Here is an 18316-nt window from a genome sequence, read left to right on the forward strand (position 1 = left end):
AACCCAAATCAGTCTGTTCCAGGACTCTTGATTTTGATAATATTTGATAAAGTCTTGTATTTGGGCTTTTTTAGGTTGTAAGTTTTCCTGGAGTTACCATGCTTTCCTGAAATGCTTAAATATCAGTGAAACATCTTGCATCAGGAATCGTGCTATCAAAATACATTTAGTAATTCTAATTACGTCAACTGTGTAAAAATGTGTGAATATGAGAAAGACTAAAAGTGCTTTGAAAAATAAAGATTATAGCATACCCCTGACAAATAATTTAAGATGGAGAGAAATATTTATTCCTCAAAGGCAATGGAGGAAATGCACTACTATATATGTTTTTAAAAAGCATTGGTACAAGCTGTTAGCCAGCAATTCCACTCCCTGCCTGCTTTCTTGAACGCTTGCGTTTTAGGATGACTTCACTATTCATGTGAATGACGATGGGAACATAAATGGTCTCTATCTACTCTCTAGGTCAATGACCCCTTTCATATTTCTTAAGACTTTCCGCTTTCTTTCCTTTGAATGGATGCTTCTACTACTCTCCCAATACTCTGCTGAAGTTACTAAACCACATTTGTCATGGTACTGTGAGTCAGCAGATTTCACTGAGCAGTTTCAGCTGTACCAGGGCTCCAAGCCTGGTTCACAAAATGTATTATCATACATCTATCATCTGCATCTCAGTTCAGGATTGCAGGTACTGCCCAGCACCCTGTGAAAGAGACAATTATTCAATTTCCAAAGAAGCAGAGACAAATGTTCAGGCTGAAAGATACTGATGGAGAAACAAAGATGGGAACATTACACTTGTGCTGTGAGATACCAGAATAACTTTAGACTGAAACACTGTTCCTCTGAAATGAAGCACAGAACAGCTGCCTTGGTATTTCGGAATGCACAACACGAGAATCAGAATGATGGCGAATGGTGGCTCATGCTGGCATTGCCTGCCTTCTCCAGCCTCCTGGGAGGGGGTAAAGTAAAAAAGTTAGCTAAAAAATAACTATTACTGAAACCTAAAACTTCTCATAAATCCTCACGGATACTTGGCAAACGCTGGAAGAAGGTTGATTGTTTCACACCAAAAACTCCTATTTACTGGAACCATTTTTTCTGTGGAAGACACACTTTTCTACTGAATAACTGATTTTAGTAGCTCTAATAGGAAATAGAAGTAGCTGTATAAACGGTTCTTCCTTTAGGAATCAAAATTACGTGGCCCATCGGCGGGTCTCACTCCCAGAACGTACTGGATGCCTCTGGCCGCAAAGCACCGACAAGCACGGCGGGGTTTGCTCCAGCACGGCTCCGGCGCCCTTGCGAACCGGGGCGACAGTAGCTCGGTCACTCGGGCTCCGGCCAAAGGCAAGCGCGGCGCAGGGAGCCCTTGCAGGAGGGATTTGTCCACGGTCCCTGCTCTCCACCGCGGCGCCGCGTGCCGAGTCCTGGAGCTGCCACCCGCTGTCGCCTAGAAGCCGGGCACAGTATTTCCCTGAATATTAATGTTGCCAGCCCAGCCCACTCTTCTTACCCTTTTCTGGGCAATGTAGAGGGGCGGCACGGCTCACCTCAGCAGGCAGACCCTCGGCCCTCCGCTACTGGGCTTCCGGAGGGCCAGAAGGATACCCGCAGACGGTGCCGGCTGCAGTGGACAGATGCTCAGCAGAAAGCGACCAGAGCTGCCCGACTACGGTGCCCTCTGTGGGGCAGGAGCCGCACTGGTACCGCCCTCCACCAGTTGGGCCAGCCTCAACCAGGGGCACGGTCTCTTTAACGCGGCGGCGCGGCTCCTCTCGCCCCCTGCTGGCGGCGGGGTGGCAGACGGGCGCCGTGCCCGCAGGGCGGGCGAGGGCGAGGCCCCTCGGTAGGAGCGGGGCCACGGCGCGGCGGGTGTGTCCTGTAGCTGCTCGCCCACCCACTCGCCCGCCCCTGTGCTGTGGGCTGGGAGCAGGGAGAGGAGGGGACGAGCTGGAGGAGGAGGAGGAGGAAGTGGAGGCGGCTGCGAATAGCGGGCAAATGGGGAGCTGAACGGCTGCAGCAGCACCGCGGCCGCGCAGCAGCAGCAGCAGCAGCGGCGGGCGGGCACGGAGGAGAGCTCGGCAGCGGGGTCTGTGTGGGTTGCGGCGGCTCGGGAGAGGGGTGGCGGTGCCTTTGCGGCGGGTGCGTTTGCGGCGGGTGCCGCTCGGCAAGCAGCAGGGGCGGTATGCCTGCTCGGCTGGCCGCGCTACGGCTGGCAGCAGATTGGCGGGGATAGAGGCTTCCCGGCCGGTAGAGGCACCTTTGCTGCTCGCCTCGGTATGCTGCCTGCCCAATGTGGGAAAGGCCTTTCGGGGGCTGTACCCCGCTCGCCGGTGTCGGCAGATGCCGCGCCTGGCTCGGTACAGCCGCGCAGCGCGGGCGGGTGGGAGGTAGAGCCGAAGTCCTCCGCGGACAGCCTATTGATTTTCCTTTCTCTTCTCTTACTAAAGCCGTTGCTTCGCAGGCGCTGAGTGTGAGCGATAGCCGGGCTACTTCGTGGGCTTTTACCCCTCCTGGCGGGGCGGCCGCTACCTCTCCGGGCCGGCACCATGCAGACCTTCCTGAAGGGGAAGCGGGTGGGCTACTGGCTGAGTGAGAAGAAGATCAGGAAGCTGAATTTCCAGGCCTTCGCTGAGCTGTGCCGGTAAGGAGGCGGCCCCCGCCGTGCCGCGGGGAGCGCCGGGGCGGCGGCTGAGGGGCGCGGCGGCCCCGGGATGGGGCCGGGGCCGGGCCGCTCCGGGCTCGGCCGTGGCTTGCGGCTCCGAGCGTTCTGTTCTCGATGTGTGATTTCCTTCAGCTGGCTCTGTTCGCCAGGACCGGGGGAAGGCAGGGCTGGTCAGTGTCCTCCAGGCGGCTCTATGCCCGCAGGGCCCCGACTGAGGTCTTCTCCCATCTGCTCACCTGGGCGACTCACTCCCAGGAAGCTCTCGTTCGGCGGCGATGCGCAGCGTGTGCATGTGTGAGGGCCCGGCAATGGCCTGGCTTGCTGCCGGGGTACATTTCTTCACCCCTTCTCAAGAAGTCTCTAGTATTCCCTGTGAAGTACTAAGGTCCACGGAGCCCCCAAATGAGACTAAGATTCAGAGCTGAAACCGAGTTATTATTAGCAAGAGTCAAATGACTGAAAATAACTTGTCTTGATGTGGTGCAAGCCCACATAAAATTAGGGTATACAAACCCCTGAGTGAGGTTGTATTCACTTGAGAGATGAATGAGATGTCTGACAGTGGTATAACTGCATCTATTTTCTGTAGTCCCAGAGGTAAAGGTTAGTTTGATAAGCTGTAATTAGACTTTATCCAAATAGCTTAGAGGATAATTTATCCACTTTATTACACAATTTTATTATTTAATTGGAAGTGTAAATTCCGGGTGGGTCCAAGGTCTTGTGACACACATATGCTATAGCCTCTGATACCGGGTAGCAACGTTTGCTTAGTGCAGTCTAATAGGTTTGTAATAACTGCCTAAAATAATTTTTGAACTGAAAATATTCTAAGTAACCTGTGTTCCTGCTTCCTTTGAAGTTTGTTCAAACTTTGCAGCATATATCTTACAATACTTCAAATACATTTTCTTAAACCACGTCATGCTAGAAACCCCAGTCCCTGTGAAATTTCTCTTGGCAGCACTTACTCCTTTCTGTGAAGATGGAGGCGGAAGAAACAAACCTATTTCGAGAGAGTGACAGAAGCTTTTACATCAGTTTGTATTCTTGGCATTCTGTCTTCTCTCTGTCAAACTTCAGCAAAACTTATCAGAGTTTTTTAAAGCATAGAAAAGGCCACCCGCTCTGGCTTAATGTATTTTTAAATTTCCTGTGATTCTCCAAATAAAGTACTTCTGGGTGAATAATGCTAGGCTTTGACCTTGCCTAAGAGCTTTTCAGTGAGTTTTTGTGACGCTCAGCAATACACTTTGACCTCTAATAACCCCAAGAAAAATGTCGGGTTTAGGAGCTTGAGGTTTGGTATACACTTTTTCATGCCCAGAAGCAAAGGCTGATCTCAGAAAATGCATAAAAAGCTTTCTGTAATGATTTGTCTTTCATTCTCTACATTCTGAGTTGTAGTTTCTTATGATTAGAAATCTCCAGAACTGTCTTTCTGTTCCTCACTGTCCTTGTGTCTCTTTCTGACTAGATTCTTCATTTATCTCTGCTTCAGAAATCCCTTACACTTGTGTTGCATAACATACCATATACAATTTCTTTGTGTATTGCAGAAGTTTGTTAATAGTTTTACGTCCTCACAGTGCTGTGAAAATTGACTCCAAAGTCTGTTTCTTGCTCCACTTTACTAATTTCTTGATGAAAACTAGACTCTCATTCTGCACAGGCTGTGCTCACCCTGAATATCTTTTACAGACATTGGATAGATATGTCTGTTCAGTCATGCTTTGGTATTTTAAAACATTTAAAGATTAGTCTTTCTGTAAAAGAGGAGTTAAGTATTTGGTTTGAAGATCAGTACAGTCACTGGAGCAAGTTGCATTGAAACCTTGGATGCTCTGTTTTGCTTTCTAGTAACTTCCATTGACACCAGTAGGAAGCTGCATTCATGTAGGCAAAGATTTAAAGAACTTAACGCATATCCGTTTGGTTGCTTGTGTGTTTGTAAACTTTTGTTGCTGTAGAAAAAGTGGTGTACATCTTAGCAGAAATACTGTGTATGGTAGGTATAAAGTAAATGGATTCATTCCTGTACAGTGATTCATGCATTAATGTGGACTATGTGTGTATCTCTCAAGTCTATGTACTTTATGGTGACTGTTACTTGGAATTTATGTTCTTGTTGCCTAGGGATATACTTTCAGGATGACTACAAAGTTCAGTTTTGTTTGTATGGGTTTGCAGTGAAGCAGTCATATAATCCAAGAAAGTAAGAGAAGACTGCTAATGAACTCTTGAGGCATGCTGAGTGTTAGAAGTATTGCTAGGATAAGAGTCTTCAAATCTTTATAGTCTGCCAGGGCAGCCATAGCTAGTACAAAGCATTGATATCTAAAGGCAATCATGGACAGACATTTCAAAATCTGTTTGAGCTGTCCTCTGAGAGATAGTCTGAGTGCTGACCCACTTTCATACAGGTGCTTCTAGGTTTTTTCCTGTACCAGCTGAAATACTGTTGTACTGTCCTAGTTGAAATGAGATGTGACTGAGTGGACTAGTAGTTAAGGTGCTGCTTCAAGGGATAGACGGGTCTGCCTTCAGGTTTCTACTTTACAAAGGCTGAATGGGAACTTAAAATACTTTCCTTATGTTTATACCTATATTTAAAGCAAAACTTAGGATGCTGGGTTTCAATAGGCTTCCCTTTTTAGCATCCAAATTCTTCCAGTTTGCTGCCATATAATTTACAATCATCTGCCTTCTTTTCTTAACGTTTTTACTCCATTATGTAAAGTTCTGGTTGCAAATGTGATAGGCAAAACTATCTTGAGGCTTTTGTCTAAGCTTAATATGCACAGGGTAAGCTTTGTATCAAAGACTTTTGAGCTCACCTGTACCTTTGGTCCCAGTTGTGGCACACTAGCTAAGTCCTACCTCAGCATAAGCATCTTTGTAAAGCATAACAGCCTTGGCCATGTCTTCCAGACATAGCCCAAGGAGATGAAAGCAGTGCCTGTGATGATGTCTACCTCCTAGTCCAGACCAGGTTCCCAAATTGCTTCTACAGTCTATTGCAACCTCTAATGCTTCGATGGCTATCTCAGGCTTCTGAGCAGTGTTATGAGAAAAGAGACTATCTGATTTCATAGGCCTGTTGCAGAGGGTCAGTGTCTTTTGATAGCACACTAAGAGCTGTCAACCTGAAGGATAGAGCACTTCTCCTGGCTAGTGGGAAGCCTGGTTTTAAGCCTACAGCTAGTGTCTCCCAAGGGAGACAACCTTAAGGTGGGCCAGGCTCATTTTCATTCTCTTGACTGAACCTGCTATTGCATGTAGAGAAGAATGGGAGCTCTCTTCCCCATTGCCAGGGTAGCCATCTTCCATAATATGTCTGTAGCACCATTGTAAGGGGCATTCCTTTGGGGTGAGGTGTGCCCTCAGTTCTTATCTCTGCTTCCCACAGCAATTTTCAGTTCTACCCAGCAACTCCTTTGCTGTTGGTGAAGCAAGACTTTCATGTTCCTTTCTGTCATTGGTATAGTTTCACTGGGGACAAGAGTCTCTCTCAGCCTTGCTGATATGCTGGCATTCCTGTTTGAGATGTCGTGTGGAGTTGAGCTCTTCTGTGTAGAACAGAGCATTTGGTGTAGGCTTCTTATCTCAGTCAACTTGTTAGGAGTCAATTTAAGAAACTACTGCTGCCAGGTTGTCTAGTGCTGTTGAGTAAAGCTGCCAGGATACCATGATTTATGTTGAAATTGCTGTTATCTGCATGCTAGCATATATGTTGCAGCTGCATTTCCCAGAGCAGGATCCCTTATTGGACTGTAGTGTGCAATTTTCTGGTTTGGTGCATCTGAAGAAGACTTTCTTTTATGTTCAGCTTTATGTTCAGCCCCACCAAGGGGGTGGCACAGTCTCAGAGCTTTAGTAGCTGGCTGTTGGCAAAATATAAAGTATCTGTAGCCTGTTAAAAAGTAAGACAAGGTTTCTAGGGACTCCTAACTGAGAATTTAGGAGCCCATGATGTAAGCATATAGTTCTGACATTGTCATGTGTCCCTGCCACTGATGAAAGGAACAGTTCCTTCTTCCTCTAGCTGCTACGGGTAGTTTTAGTGGTTATGCAGCTGCCACAGACGCTCAGTCCAGTCAGTTCCCTGCTCATCACATTGTCCTTGGAATGGTTGTTGCTATGCAGGTGCATGAGCACTAATACAAGGTTAGTTAGGGAAATGGAGATGCCCTATTCCATTACAGAGAGGACAGAGTGGTGTTCTGAATTGCAGATAGTGGTAGAGACTCTTGGGTACCCATATTGCACCTTTGTGAAATACATGTAGATGTGCTGCCAGATCTCTCTGGACATTGTGAATAAAAGGACTGATGTCCATGTTATACAAGGAGTGGTGGTTGTACAGAAAAATGTGTGTATCTGTTCAGAAAATGAGCTCTGTGTGTTTGGCACCAGTTCAGATTAGTGAGGTGCAGCCCCTTACAAATGACTGCTTGCTCTGTAAAGGCCTTGATTTCCTTGGTGGTTCCTTCTGCATGTCGTTTGTTAACATAATCTCATTTGGGAGCCAGAGAGATGTAAGACAGTAAGTTTATGGCAATGTGAATAACTTACAGTGATAGGAGGTGAAGTGAAATAGGCTTCATCCTAGAGTGGGTAATTTAAATTTGCCCCATGCTGAATGATAAGCTTCTTCTCTATTATTTTGGGCAGTAGCATTCACACCTGAAACTCAAGCTTGCATGACAACGTGGTAGCATGTTTAGGTAGCTATATACACAATGACTCAATTTCTTCTTTCCAATGTGTAGAAAATGAATAGTAAACAAGTCAGGAAGTTGCCTGAAGATGTGACCTGTGTCATGATAAATCCTGCATTTCACTGACAGAGGAACTATCCTGGTCTGGGTTGGAGCAGAGCAAGTTTGATGGTTTTGCATTTTGGCTTTTTCTGTTCTGGGTGGTTGCACTTCCTGAGATTGGTGGCAGTCTTTCGTGGGCAATATCTGCTTCTGGTGGTGGTGGCATTTGGTGTTTCTGGTTGGTACCAAGGATTGGTGTGTGGGTTGGGGTCACTGCTGTGTCTTGTGTGCTCTACTAGGGGTGGAGCCTGCACCTGTACAGAGAAGCAAACAGTTTGAATGGCCCTGGGTTGACCAGCAGGATGTTCTGTTCTGAATGCGTCATGTTCAATGTAGGGCTGGGAGAGCACAGGGGTTGGGCTCTCTTCTTCAGTGACTGGCGTCAGGGGAGGGCTCTGTCCATTCTGCCTTTGATCCTGATCCATCAGGATTCCCATCTGTTACTGAGCCTAGTCTATGACTTCTGCCCCAGCATCAGTGGTGCTGTCACAGTGATGTATTTGCCACCTGGGAGTTAAGTTCAATATTGACTTGCATGAACTTTATTTTATTATTACTATTTTCATTAAAGTACTTCTAGTTTTCCACTCTAAAACCTTCTCTCCCTTATTCCCTTCCCTTTAGGAAGGGAGAGGGGTTTGTAAGAGAGCATCTGTCACTTAATTTAGTAGCTGGCCCAGCCCTAATCCCTGACAAAAAATGTGCATGTACATCCTAATGTCCAGATTATTTATGATCAGGTTTTATTGTTCTGTGTTTTTCATGAAAGCAGGGTGAGCATCTGGGAGGAAAAAGTGATCAGGAATTTACAGCAGTTCCAAGAAAATAAAGTTCTACCCACAAAAGTGGAAGTGAGGTAATCCAGAAGGTCTTCTAGTACGGCCCAATTGTTGTAGTTTTCAGTAAGCAAGCCAGATGTCATCTTTCCTCTTTGGGAGATCATCTATGGCAAACTGATAGCGATCATTGACACTTGAGAAGCTGCAGCTTCTTGGTCTGGATTCCCAGATGCTGCCCACTGCTGAAGACTGTTCTGAAACTTGATACAATGTTCTTTAATTGCTACCTGCATCGGTTCAGCAGGTTTTTGTTTTATGCAAAGCAGTCTACTTTTCTTTGGGTAGAAGTAGCTCCTGTAGGAGCATACATCACCTGTCTTGAAGACCACTTGGGTATCACAGAATCACACAATGTTAAAAGGTGGAAGTGACCTCGAAAGATCATCAAAGTCCAACCCTCCTGCCAAAGCAGGATCACCTATACCAGATCACACAGGAATGCATCCAGGCAGGTCTTGAATATCTCCAGAGAGATATGACAGGTCATTCTGATGGGTTTTTTTTGTTTGATTTTTTTTTCTTGTTTGTTTGGGTTGTTTTGGTTTGTGCTGTGTTGTTTTTTTTTGAGTTATGATGAAGCTGTTTTGATGCTGATATTGGATCAATTTGATGGCATAGCAACCAATGATTTTTTTCCTGCCAGATTATTAGTATGCCTAAGTTAATGCCTAATTTAAATTTTTATGTGACTCAAACTTGGTTTTATTTTTTTTTATGTTTGTTTGATTTTAAATTAATTTTCCAGCTTTTGCCCATTTAACTTTTGTAGTAGACAGTTAGGCCTTCATTTAGCACACATGAGAAGCTAATCTGCTTAGTAAATGTACCATAAAGTGGTAAACACTGTTGTCAGTGCTCTTTTTCTTCTGAACTTTATTTGTGGTCTCGTGTGCCATGGCCTGTGTGCAAGACCCTAGAGATGAGTTTTAAGATAGATTCAAGAATAATTCTGATTTGAGGGTATTAAACTAATCTGTTTCTTTATATAGCAGTCCATGGAGTATGCTGCATATTTTTCCAGGAAAAAGGAGATTTTCTTTAACCCCAATTCCCCACCAAAAAAACCCTAAATACTGCTTTTGTTAAATGTTTGGCTTATACCAGTTAGCTTTTATAGGCTTAAAAGCCATAAAAATAAAATGTACATGTGTTGATCAATAGCTCCCATTGTTGCTTGTGTTGGTCTGAAGTACTGTATCCCGAGAAGTAACTGGGTGCCAGATGGGTGGGTAAGTTTCTTAGATGTCAATTCTAACAAAAACTTTAAACTGACCTAATGGTAAATGTTTAACTATGAGGAGTGTTTGTGATAGTAGCAAAACACCCTTGCATTTCTTGGAGGAAAAGTTGTCTATGTTTCTGGGTTCTTACTCCTTCCAGGAGTATGTGGAAAAGACTTTACATGCCAGTATGTTCTGTTTGAGGGCACTTTCTGACAGGCATCCTTCTTGGAGAAAGCCTACAGAACCATTTCATGGGAACATGGAGTGCAGCCGCTCAGCAGGTGACCGTAACAATCACTCTTTCATAGCCACTTTTGTTTCGTGGTCTAACAATCATTTACTTCAGTTTCAGGAAGCTTGCATCCTCCTTGTGGTACATCTTTTCACCACAACCTGTTTGAACTGATACACAGCAATAACAGACTTGGTCAGGTGGTAGCTGTTCAGAGAAAGATCTGCATTCCTTTGCGTGTTGCAGGTTGCAGGCTGAGCACAAATTGACAGTGTTGCTAACAGAAAAGCGAATCTTGGGGTAGCTAAGTTGGAACAGGGCCTGAAAGGCACATGAAGTAATGGCTGTATTCTGCACAGTGCTGATAAGGTTGCTGCTGCAGTAGCCTTACCTACTGCCTTTGGTTTGGGGCACAACATTTCAAGTAAAAGCAGGTCAGGTGGAGGTTGCCTGGAAAAGAGCAGTGAGAAGGATCTGAGGTCTTGAAAATACAGTGTATTGTGCTGTTACTCAATGTGAAGAAGAGGGGGCTGGAGATGGATCTTCATACATTGTAAAAAAGCTGTTGGAGTAAAAAAAAGGGGGGGGAACCCTAACAAACACTGCACACAACCTCCTCCCCCCCAAAAAAAAAAACAACAAACCAACAACCAACCAAAGCCAACAACACAAGTGTATTCTCCAGTTCCATTATACACAGAAGAAAAAGTAGTGGCCTTCAGCTGTGGCAAGGAGGAATGGCAGATAAGTGGAAAAGAGAGTGCGATTTTCTAGGTGGGCAATGGAATATCTTGCTTGAGACTTCTAAGAATGGCTTGGAACAAACTTGCTTGATATGACATGGGCCTGTGGCTCTGTTTTCAAGTCAGAAGATGTTGACCTCTCCTGAGGTCACTGCTGTCCCTGGTTTTGTTCAATCATGAATAGTGCAAAAGGTGCTTGAGAAACAATGATTTGTGTGCAGTAAGTAGTTTGAAGTTACTTTACTAATTCAGAAGTAATTTCTTGAAGTTCAGGCACACAGGAGGAAGTTCTTCCCAGAGAGAGTGATTTGCAATTGGAATGGGCTGCCCAGGGAGGTGGTGGAGTCACCATCCTTGGAGGTGTTCAAAAAAGACTGGATGAGGCACTTAGTGCCATGGTCTGGTTGACTGGATAGGGCTGGGTGCTAGGTTGGACTGGATGATCTTGGAGGTCTCTTCCAACCTGGTTGATTCTGTGAAACACATGCAGCTTTTTGGAATATGTAGGCTCAGCCTGAGGGCTGTGTCAGAGGTAACAAAGTGCTTGCTCTGCTTTAGTCCCAGAATCACAGAAATATACAGGTTGGAAAAGACCCTCAGGATCACCAAGTCCAACATACAACCCTACTCAACAAGATTCACCTTAAACTATATCCCTGAGCACCACATCCAAAGGACCCTTACATGCAACTGCACCTGGGAAGCACCAACTGACAGTCTATCTCCTGATAGTAACCATATAATGTGCCAACAGCGCAACAGTTGATGCTTTTTGATAAGCTGACATTCTTGAACAGGTTCTAAAGAAACAGGGATGCAGAGCATGTGAAACATGCTAAAATAAACATACAAATAGATAAAATAAGCACCTGTGCTGGGCACACCTGGGCCGTAATGCTGTGGAACAAACCCTCTTCTGTCTGGTTATCTTCTTTTTCTCATTTTTGTGGTCAGTCATCAAAACAAGTTTGTTTTGTACTGATGGAATTTAACTCTTATCAGAAGGAGCTATGCCTTTTATATTACAGAGGAGGAAACTGCTGATACTTCTATACTGTACAAATACTGCATAAATACTAATTAGCATTCTCTCTCTGCAGAGAGAAATCCTGCTTGGAGCACAAACACATACTTTAAGATGGCTTTTGAAATTACTTAGTTTCATTGAGTGGGGGATGTCCCTTAGTTCCAAGTAAAATGCCTTTAATTATAGCTCTCTTTCCTCTCAGCTGCAGCACTTGGGCTATTTTGGCCATAATGTGATTGCCACTCATACAAATTCTGTCAAATAATTTCTGTGAGTCGAAAGCCAAAGAAGAAAAGAAATCTGCTCTTTTTTTCGCAGCCAGGCTACTATCTGTGTGGGCAGAGGCTGTGCACTCACTGAGTTTGCTTTGAGGGCTCCCAGAGTTCTGATCTGTAGAGTGGAGAGTCATGTTTCTAAATCTAATGACGCTTTAGGGAAGAAATTGGCAGAGCCAGGCCCAGAACTTGGAAGCAGATTCAGTTCATGTTGAGCTGTTTAATCTTCCCTGCTCAGATGCCAGTTAGAGAAGATTTATGTCTCATTTTGTCTTGTCACATACTGCTGAGTCATGTTTGCTTGCTTGCTTGGAAGAATTTGAAGTTGGTCCTTCTTCTTAAAAAACAGGTTTATTTTTTCTCTTCATCACACTCCACACAGGCTTTTCTTCCTCCTTGTCAGCAAGTCACTTTCAATCCTTTCCTTCTGTAACACATTGGTTCTGCATGCTTGGTCTGGGTTCTGAAACTGAGTTCTCTGTGATGGAAAGGAGGAAAACTACTTGAATGAGGCATGTCTGCAGTAAAAGACAAAATACTGAATCTTGGTCTGCAAAGCTGGGATGCTTCTGGACATCATTCACAAGCTCGGTGTTGGTTCTGTCAGACCATGCCACAAAGGAGCATGCAGGTTGATCAAGACTCTCCTTCCTGAAGAGTCCTGCTGGGCTAAAAGAAACCTGGTTTGAGTTGAATGTTTTGGCCATAAGCAACATAGTGGTGCTTTTCTGAAACTGTGTTTTAAAGTGCTTATGCCTTTTTTTTGCTGTCTGTAATTCCCCCCAGATACTAGGTATGGATATGTGCATGTAGCAGTGTGATGCAGCAGGAGGAAATAGTTCAGCGAATTCTCTGAAACAAGACATTTGTCACTGCATGTTGTAGTGCTTAGTAATGATTCTGCCTAACCTTGATAAAGTTATCTGTGTGTCGGGGCAACTGGTTAATAGCTGATAGAACAAGTGATGTCTAGGGTGATTAATGGTGCTGGAAGGAAATGATATGATAAAGGTCCCCTTGTGACATGCCACGCCTGCCCATTGGCAGCCACATTGCTGCACTCCAATATGACTTTTGTGGTTAAAAGAATTGGTGTAATGACTAAGCTTGTTCCTTACCTTCTCAGCCTGGATTCACTACACAAATAGAAGGTGTCATCATTTGTATAGGTGGCCTACTAAACGCTGCATGTTTCAGCAGTGGGCTAAATTTTAGTGAGTCCAGCAGTGACCATCTAAACCTGATCAAATATATTACTTTTCAGGCATATTTCAGTGGGAATCTTGTTTATTTCCTGATAGTTAAAAACCAAACCACAGAAAACTAATATAAATACTGATAACTGTTGCTCTTTAGCTCTATCTGCATGTCAGTAAAGCCATGGTACGTGCTGTGCTTCTTTGTTAAAGAACACACAATTCCTTTGTATTACAAAAACTTATCTCTGCTCAGGAGATCTTATGGGCTGAAGATCCAGCCCTCTGCCAGATGTCACTGAGTTTGGTACCAGTGCAGCTGGTATAGCCTCTCCTTGCTGCCATTTGAAGGATAAGAGAGTGACATGGGGCAAGGTTACTCCTGCACAAGTTCATTAGTTTTGTAGGAGAGGCCTGAACTGCTTGCAGGTGTTTTGGTTAACAGGCCAGGTCGACCTGGCCTGAACATGGTCAGCCAGGACCGGAGTGATGGTTGTAGCAGGTGCTTGTAGAAACTATGAAGCACAGAACAGATGTGCTCATCTTCCCCTTGACAGATTCTTCTGTCAGTCAGTGGTCAATAGACTGACAGCAAATTATGTTCATAGTACCATGTTTAATAGCCAGAGGTGGATCTGATCCACAGAAACCTTTATATACAGTTCATAACTCACTTTTCGTTCCTGCCGTCGTAAGAGTGTAAGGAAGCTATCAGCACATGTTGGCTGTTCACTGGTTTTGTGAATATGAGCAAATATAAAGTTGCTTCTGCTGTGTTGTGGGTTGGTTTTTTTTGGAGCTGGTTTGTTTTGTGTGGTTTTGTGTGTTTGGTTTGGTTTAAACCAGTAGAGGAACAGGCATTATTTGTCTTTAAATGTATGTATCTGTGTTGATTTTACAAAAACACCCTGGATCTTGGACTGATTACAAAAAGAAATAAATCATTTCAGTCAAGGTCTTGTAAGAAGTTCAGAAGTTCTTCCTCAAGGAGAAAAAGTTTTCCTGCTACAAAGGAAAATTCTTGCAAAAGGGAGAGGAGGAACTTAAAACAGGGTACAGTTTAGGAGCCATCTTCTAACTTCATCTAGGACATGCTAATCTGTGACTTCCTACCAAGAGTAGTGGGTTTTGTGGAACTTCCAAGACCCTTGTAATTGAAGAGAGTGTCCGGATTCACGTTTGCTGCTTGCCTGGGTTAAGTGGTAACGTAGCAGGGAAGCACTCTCCAAAAGTGAAGTGTGGTATTTGTAGTGCGGTAGTAACAGAAGCCCCATCTCTGCAGCATTTATGGCAAGTATACAATTAATTGTCGCATAAAATCTGCAGATGTCTTGTCTGATACTGAGTTTATCTGCTCTTTCTGTTCTCGGTTAATGTTGTCTTTCTGTACTTTCAAGTATGGCTTGAGAGTTGCTTCAACTCACGAGTCTTTCATACTGGTGCCTAAAACAGATTTTCATTGCCAGTCAGTCTTTAGGAATAGAGTTGCATTCACTCAGACCAACCTAATGGTTTTAGAGTTACTGTGCTGTCTGGCACAGGTGTGTGCTGACAGTGTGTTGACTTAGAACGTTTCCATCATGTGTGGCTTTAGTGTCCTGTGAGATAGTTTGGGTAAACCATATTATGGAGAGGCTTTACAAGGCCACCTGGTGTGAGTGATAGAGCTGTGTGCGAAGCTCAGCATTCAGATATGCTTGCTAGTTGGAGGGGTGGGAAGAAGAGGATTGAGGGAGCTTGTTCTGAGGTTGCCTGTGGTGCTGCTCTTGTTTTGCCGACAAAGAGGGTGCTTAATTCACTGGAGCTGCCAATCTGGCAGTTTTCAAGCACTGAAAGAAAACTCCTGTAAAAGTGAATGTGAAGGAGGAAAGGGGAAAAAAAACCTAACCAAGTCTACTGTTCTGATGAAAGGCTGATGCAGAAAAAGAATGGTAGTTGCTGACCTGCACCCTGTATCTGTCAGAAAACGTGAAGGCATAAAAGAAATATTGTTGCCAGCACACTGGGTTGGAGCACTATGTGCTGTGCAAAGAGCATGTGATGATAAAATTGAGTGGGACTCCTTGTCACTCAGTTTTCTTTTTCAAAACTGCCACCTTTTAAAATTGCTGTAATCTGTGGAGAGAAAATTGTTTGTGCTACACTTTGAGCTGTTCCTGCTTGCATGGACTGCAAGTGGGAGCTGGGGCTACAGAAGGAGTAGATTCCTTTGAAGGTGGACGAGCATTGGATTTGGGCTATGTTTTGACTTTGGGGCTTGACATTTTGGTGTAACCTTTCCTTCTGTCTCAAATAATAAATCAAGATTCAGGGACTCTTGTCAAGGCTAGAGTCAGTTTTGAAGAGTAGCAATTTTTTTTTTTACCTTTTCCCTGGCCTCATAGAACCAAAATTTTATCATGCTTTCAAAAGCAAAGCGCAGACTTAGAGCTAGATAGGTTGTTGAACACCATTTTCTGACTCTCTTTCTACCTCATGCTGGTTTAGGTCCTCAGACTTTTCAGCATCTGAGAGAGTTTGTGCTTGGAATTGTGTTTTATTCACAATTCAGTAAAGTGAAAAACATTTGGTGATAAGCACACACAAGTTTAAATTGTCTTTTTTTTTTTTTGGGTGGGGGGAATAACATTGTTTCAAAAACACTCTAGTTTCCCTTCTGATTCCTTTGTTAGTACAAAGTGATTGTGGCTTTGCTTTTAGGTATACTATGGGCCAGCAATCTCCATCACTTCTATTGCTTACTAGTTAGTGATGGATTGCCTATTTTTCAAATAGCATTGCACCTCAAGGTCAAGCTTTCTTGTGGGTCAGAACTTGATTTTTTGCAGTAAAAGCAGTGGATCTTACTGTTGTCTGATCTAACTGTATGTAACTTAAAGCCTCTCTTGGCTATCTTTTCCTTGAAGTATATAACAGGTTATTGCTCATTCTAGGTGTTGTAATCAAACCACATGGATCTTTAGCATGTGAGCTTGGACTGGATGATCTTGGAGGTCTCTTCCAACCTGGTTGATTCTATGGTTCTAAGACTTCGGAGAGTAGAGGAGACATGACTTGATTGCTGCTAGTCAGCTGTTGTGTTTTAGTTTTGAATGTTTCAAAGAGACTGGTAGGATGTAAGTGCTGTTTTGAGTCAACTAGGATTCTGCCCTTTGGAGCCCAAAATGATACTGGGTTGTCCAGTTCTGTGTCCAGTTCTGGGCCTCTCAATTCGAGAGAGATGTTGAGATAATGAAACGTGTTCAGAGAAGGGCAACAAAGCTGGTGAGGGGCATGGAACACAAACCCTATGAGGAGAGGCTAAGGGAGATGGGATTGTTTAGCCTGGAGAAGAGGAGGCTCAGGGCTGACCTTATTGCTGTCTACAACTACCTGAAGGGAGGCTGTAGCCAGGTGGAGGTTGGTCTCTTCTGCCAGGCAACCAGCAATAGAACAAGGGGACACAGTCTCAAGTTGTGCTGGGAGAAGTATAGGCTGGATGTTAGGAGCAAGTTCTTCACAGAGTGAGTGATTGGCATTGGAATGGGCTGCCCAGGGAGGTGGTGGAGTCACCGTCCCTGAAGGTGTTCAAGAAAAGCCTGGATGAGGCACTTAGTGCCATGGTCTAGTTGATTGGCTAGGGCTGGGTGCTAGGTTGGACTGGAAGATCTTGGAGGTCTCTTCCAACCTGGTTGATTCTATGGAAGGAACAAGAAGTGCTGAAGAAAGACATTGGGGAGCTCTGTCTTTTTTTCTCTGAGTAGTAAGCTCAGGTACACAGTTCAGTTATGGTTGCAGCAGACAATTGCTTCCATGTGTGTTGTGCCAACCACCAGCTTTTCTGGTAGAGCTTTTTTTCTCACTTCTGTGCTGCTGTGTTAAGCAGTTTCCTGATCAGCTCAGTGCTGCACCTTGGCTCACAATAGATATTGTTTGTATGGGCATTGGCACAGTATTTCTGTGCTGTGATTTGATCACTCATTTGTCTTGAGTAATCTATTAAAATGTAATCCTTAATCCTCTTCCCTTTGGCAAGTCTTCCTCTTGTATTGTTGCAGTGGTGATGAAACAGTGTAGCACTAATTGCAAGAGATCACTGAAGAAAACCAGTATTTTTGGATGTTTCTTTTACCTTTGGCTATAGAACAGATAAAACAGCCATGCTGGAGGCAGTAGGTTGGGGCTTTCAGTCTGACCTGCTATGGCTGTCAGTCAGTTAACAAAGTAAGTTCCCTGATTTTCCCTTTTGCCTAATCTCTCCTCTTTGCTGTTGTGAAAAAGGTCTGCAGAACCAGACAAGAGAGCCTTTTTCAAACTGGAAAATGTGCTTCTGGAACCACAGAACATGTCTAGAGAATTTACTACAGATGATGTATTTTTACAGTTACTTTTCTTCCTTTGTTAGCTTTAGTTTCAGTGGACTGTGGAAGTACATGTTTCCTCCTTACCCCAAATTACAGTAGCTGCAGTTAGGAGACCTTAATTAAAATCCTTGGTTTGTATCTTAGGCAAAGAATTTGGAAACAAAGTAATTTAATTCTAGGGCAGCTTTACCACAGAATTTCTTCTGGGGCAAAGCTGTTTCTTGATGTGCAAGATCTCTAAATCTGTTGCTCTGTAGATGAATTAGATGGAGGTCAAGTTCTTTGTGCATGTGCTTATTCCTAAAATAGTATTCCTTGCATAGGAATTAGGCTGAGAATTCTCAAAAGCTCTTATTTGTTAAGGTGCTGGCTTTTCTTGGCCTTGTTGAGACCTGAGCATGTTTGCAGACCTTGACCTAGTCCATCTTTTTCTGAAGCTGTTGGAAATCTCTGTAGTTGAATTCCTTGGGAACTGGATAAACTTGGTGTTCAGAGGTGGTTTTGTTTGTTTGATCATTGGTTGGTTGGGTTTTTGCTTTGATTGGAAAGCCTGGGAGACAAGGATGGAAGTGGAATTTGTTCAGTGGCACAAGTTCAGTGGCAAACTTGCAATCAACGCATGGACTTCTTTTGCTGGTTTATTCTTGTTTTGTTGCACCGTCACTATTAAGAGCAGGCACTTAAAAGATGTTAATGGCTTGATAACAATGACTGATGGCCAAGAATCAAAAGCATGGTAGGTATTAATTGAAACATGCAACCATGGTGCCATTGAAAGTACTCTAAGTGCCTACTTGGCCTAGGGAAGTATCCGGTAGTGTAATTTGAAATGTTTTTATAGGACCAAGTGTAAGATTTGGGTTTCCTGTTTCTTATTAGTGCTGCTGCCACTGTTTCTCTTGTTGGCTGATATGTGGATGTGAAAGCTCCCTGTA

General features: G+C 44.0%; 3 protein-coding genes across 4 annotated transcripts in view; 1 reads left to right on the forward strand and 2 right to left on the reverse strand.

Moving 5' to 3' along the window:
- The window catches only part of CHGA (chromogranin A), a 231296-nt gene that overhangs the window by 67373 nt on the left and 145607 nt on the right, over nt 1-18316 (reverse strand). The gene's annotated exons all lie outside the window — the stretch shown is intronic.
- On the reverse strand, nt 265-2566 carry LOC135175120 (tRNA (guanine-N(7)-)-methyltransferase-like). Its single transcript, XM_064143304.1, has 3 exons — nt 2558-2566; nt 1566-2432; nt 265-961 (listed from the first exon to the last, which is right to left on the reverse strand). The coding sequence occupies exons 1-2, from the start codon at nt 2564-2566 to the stop codon at nt 1593-1595; spliced, it is 849 nt and encodes a 282-aa protein (XP_063999374.1). The 3' UTR covers nt 265-961; nt 1566-1592.
- ITPK1 (inositol-tetrakisphosphate 1-kinase) overlaps nt 2015-18316 on the forward strand; it is a 145015-nt gene continuing 128713 nt past the window's right edge. The window contains exons 1-2 of one of the 2 annotated variants that reach the window (XM_064142496.1): nt 2015-2104; nt 2466-2659. In XM_064142496.1, coding sequence (XP_063998566.1) covers nt 2565-2659 — 95 coding nt within the window. In that variant the 5' untranslated portion in view covers nt 2015-2104; nt 2466-2564. The remainder of the gene's footprint in view (nt 2105-2465; nt 2660-18316) is intronic. The other variant, XM_064142506.1, reaches the window with a different exon arrangement.

The sequence above is a fragment of the Pogoniulus pusillus genome, chromosome 1, assembly GCF_015220805.1.
Source record: "Pogoniulus pusillus isolate bPogPus1 chromosome 1, bPogPus1.pri, whole genome shotgun sequence".
NCBI lineage: Eukaryota > Metazoa > Chordata > Aves > Piciformes > Lybiidae > Pogoniulus > Pogoniulus pusillus.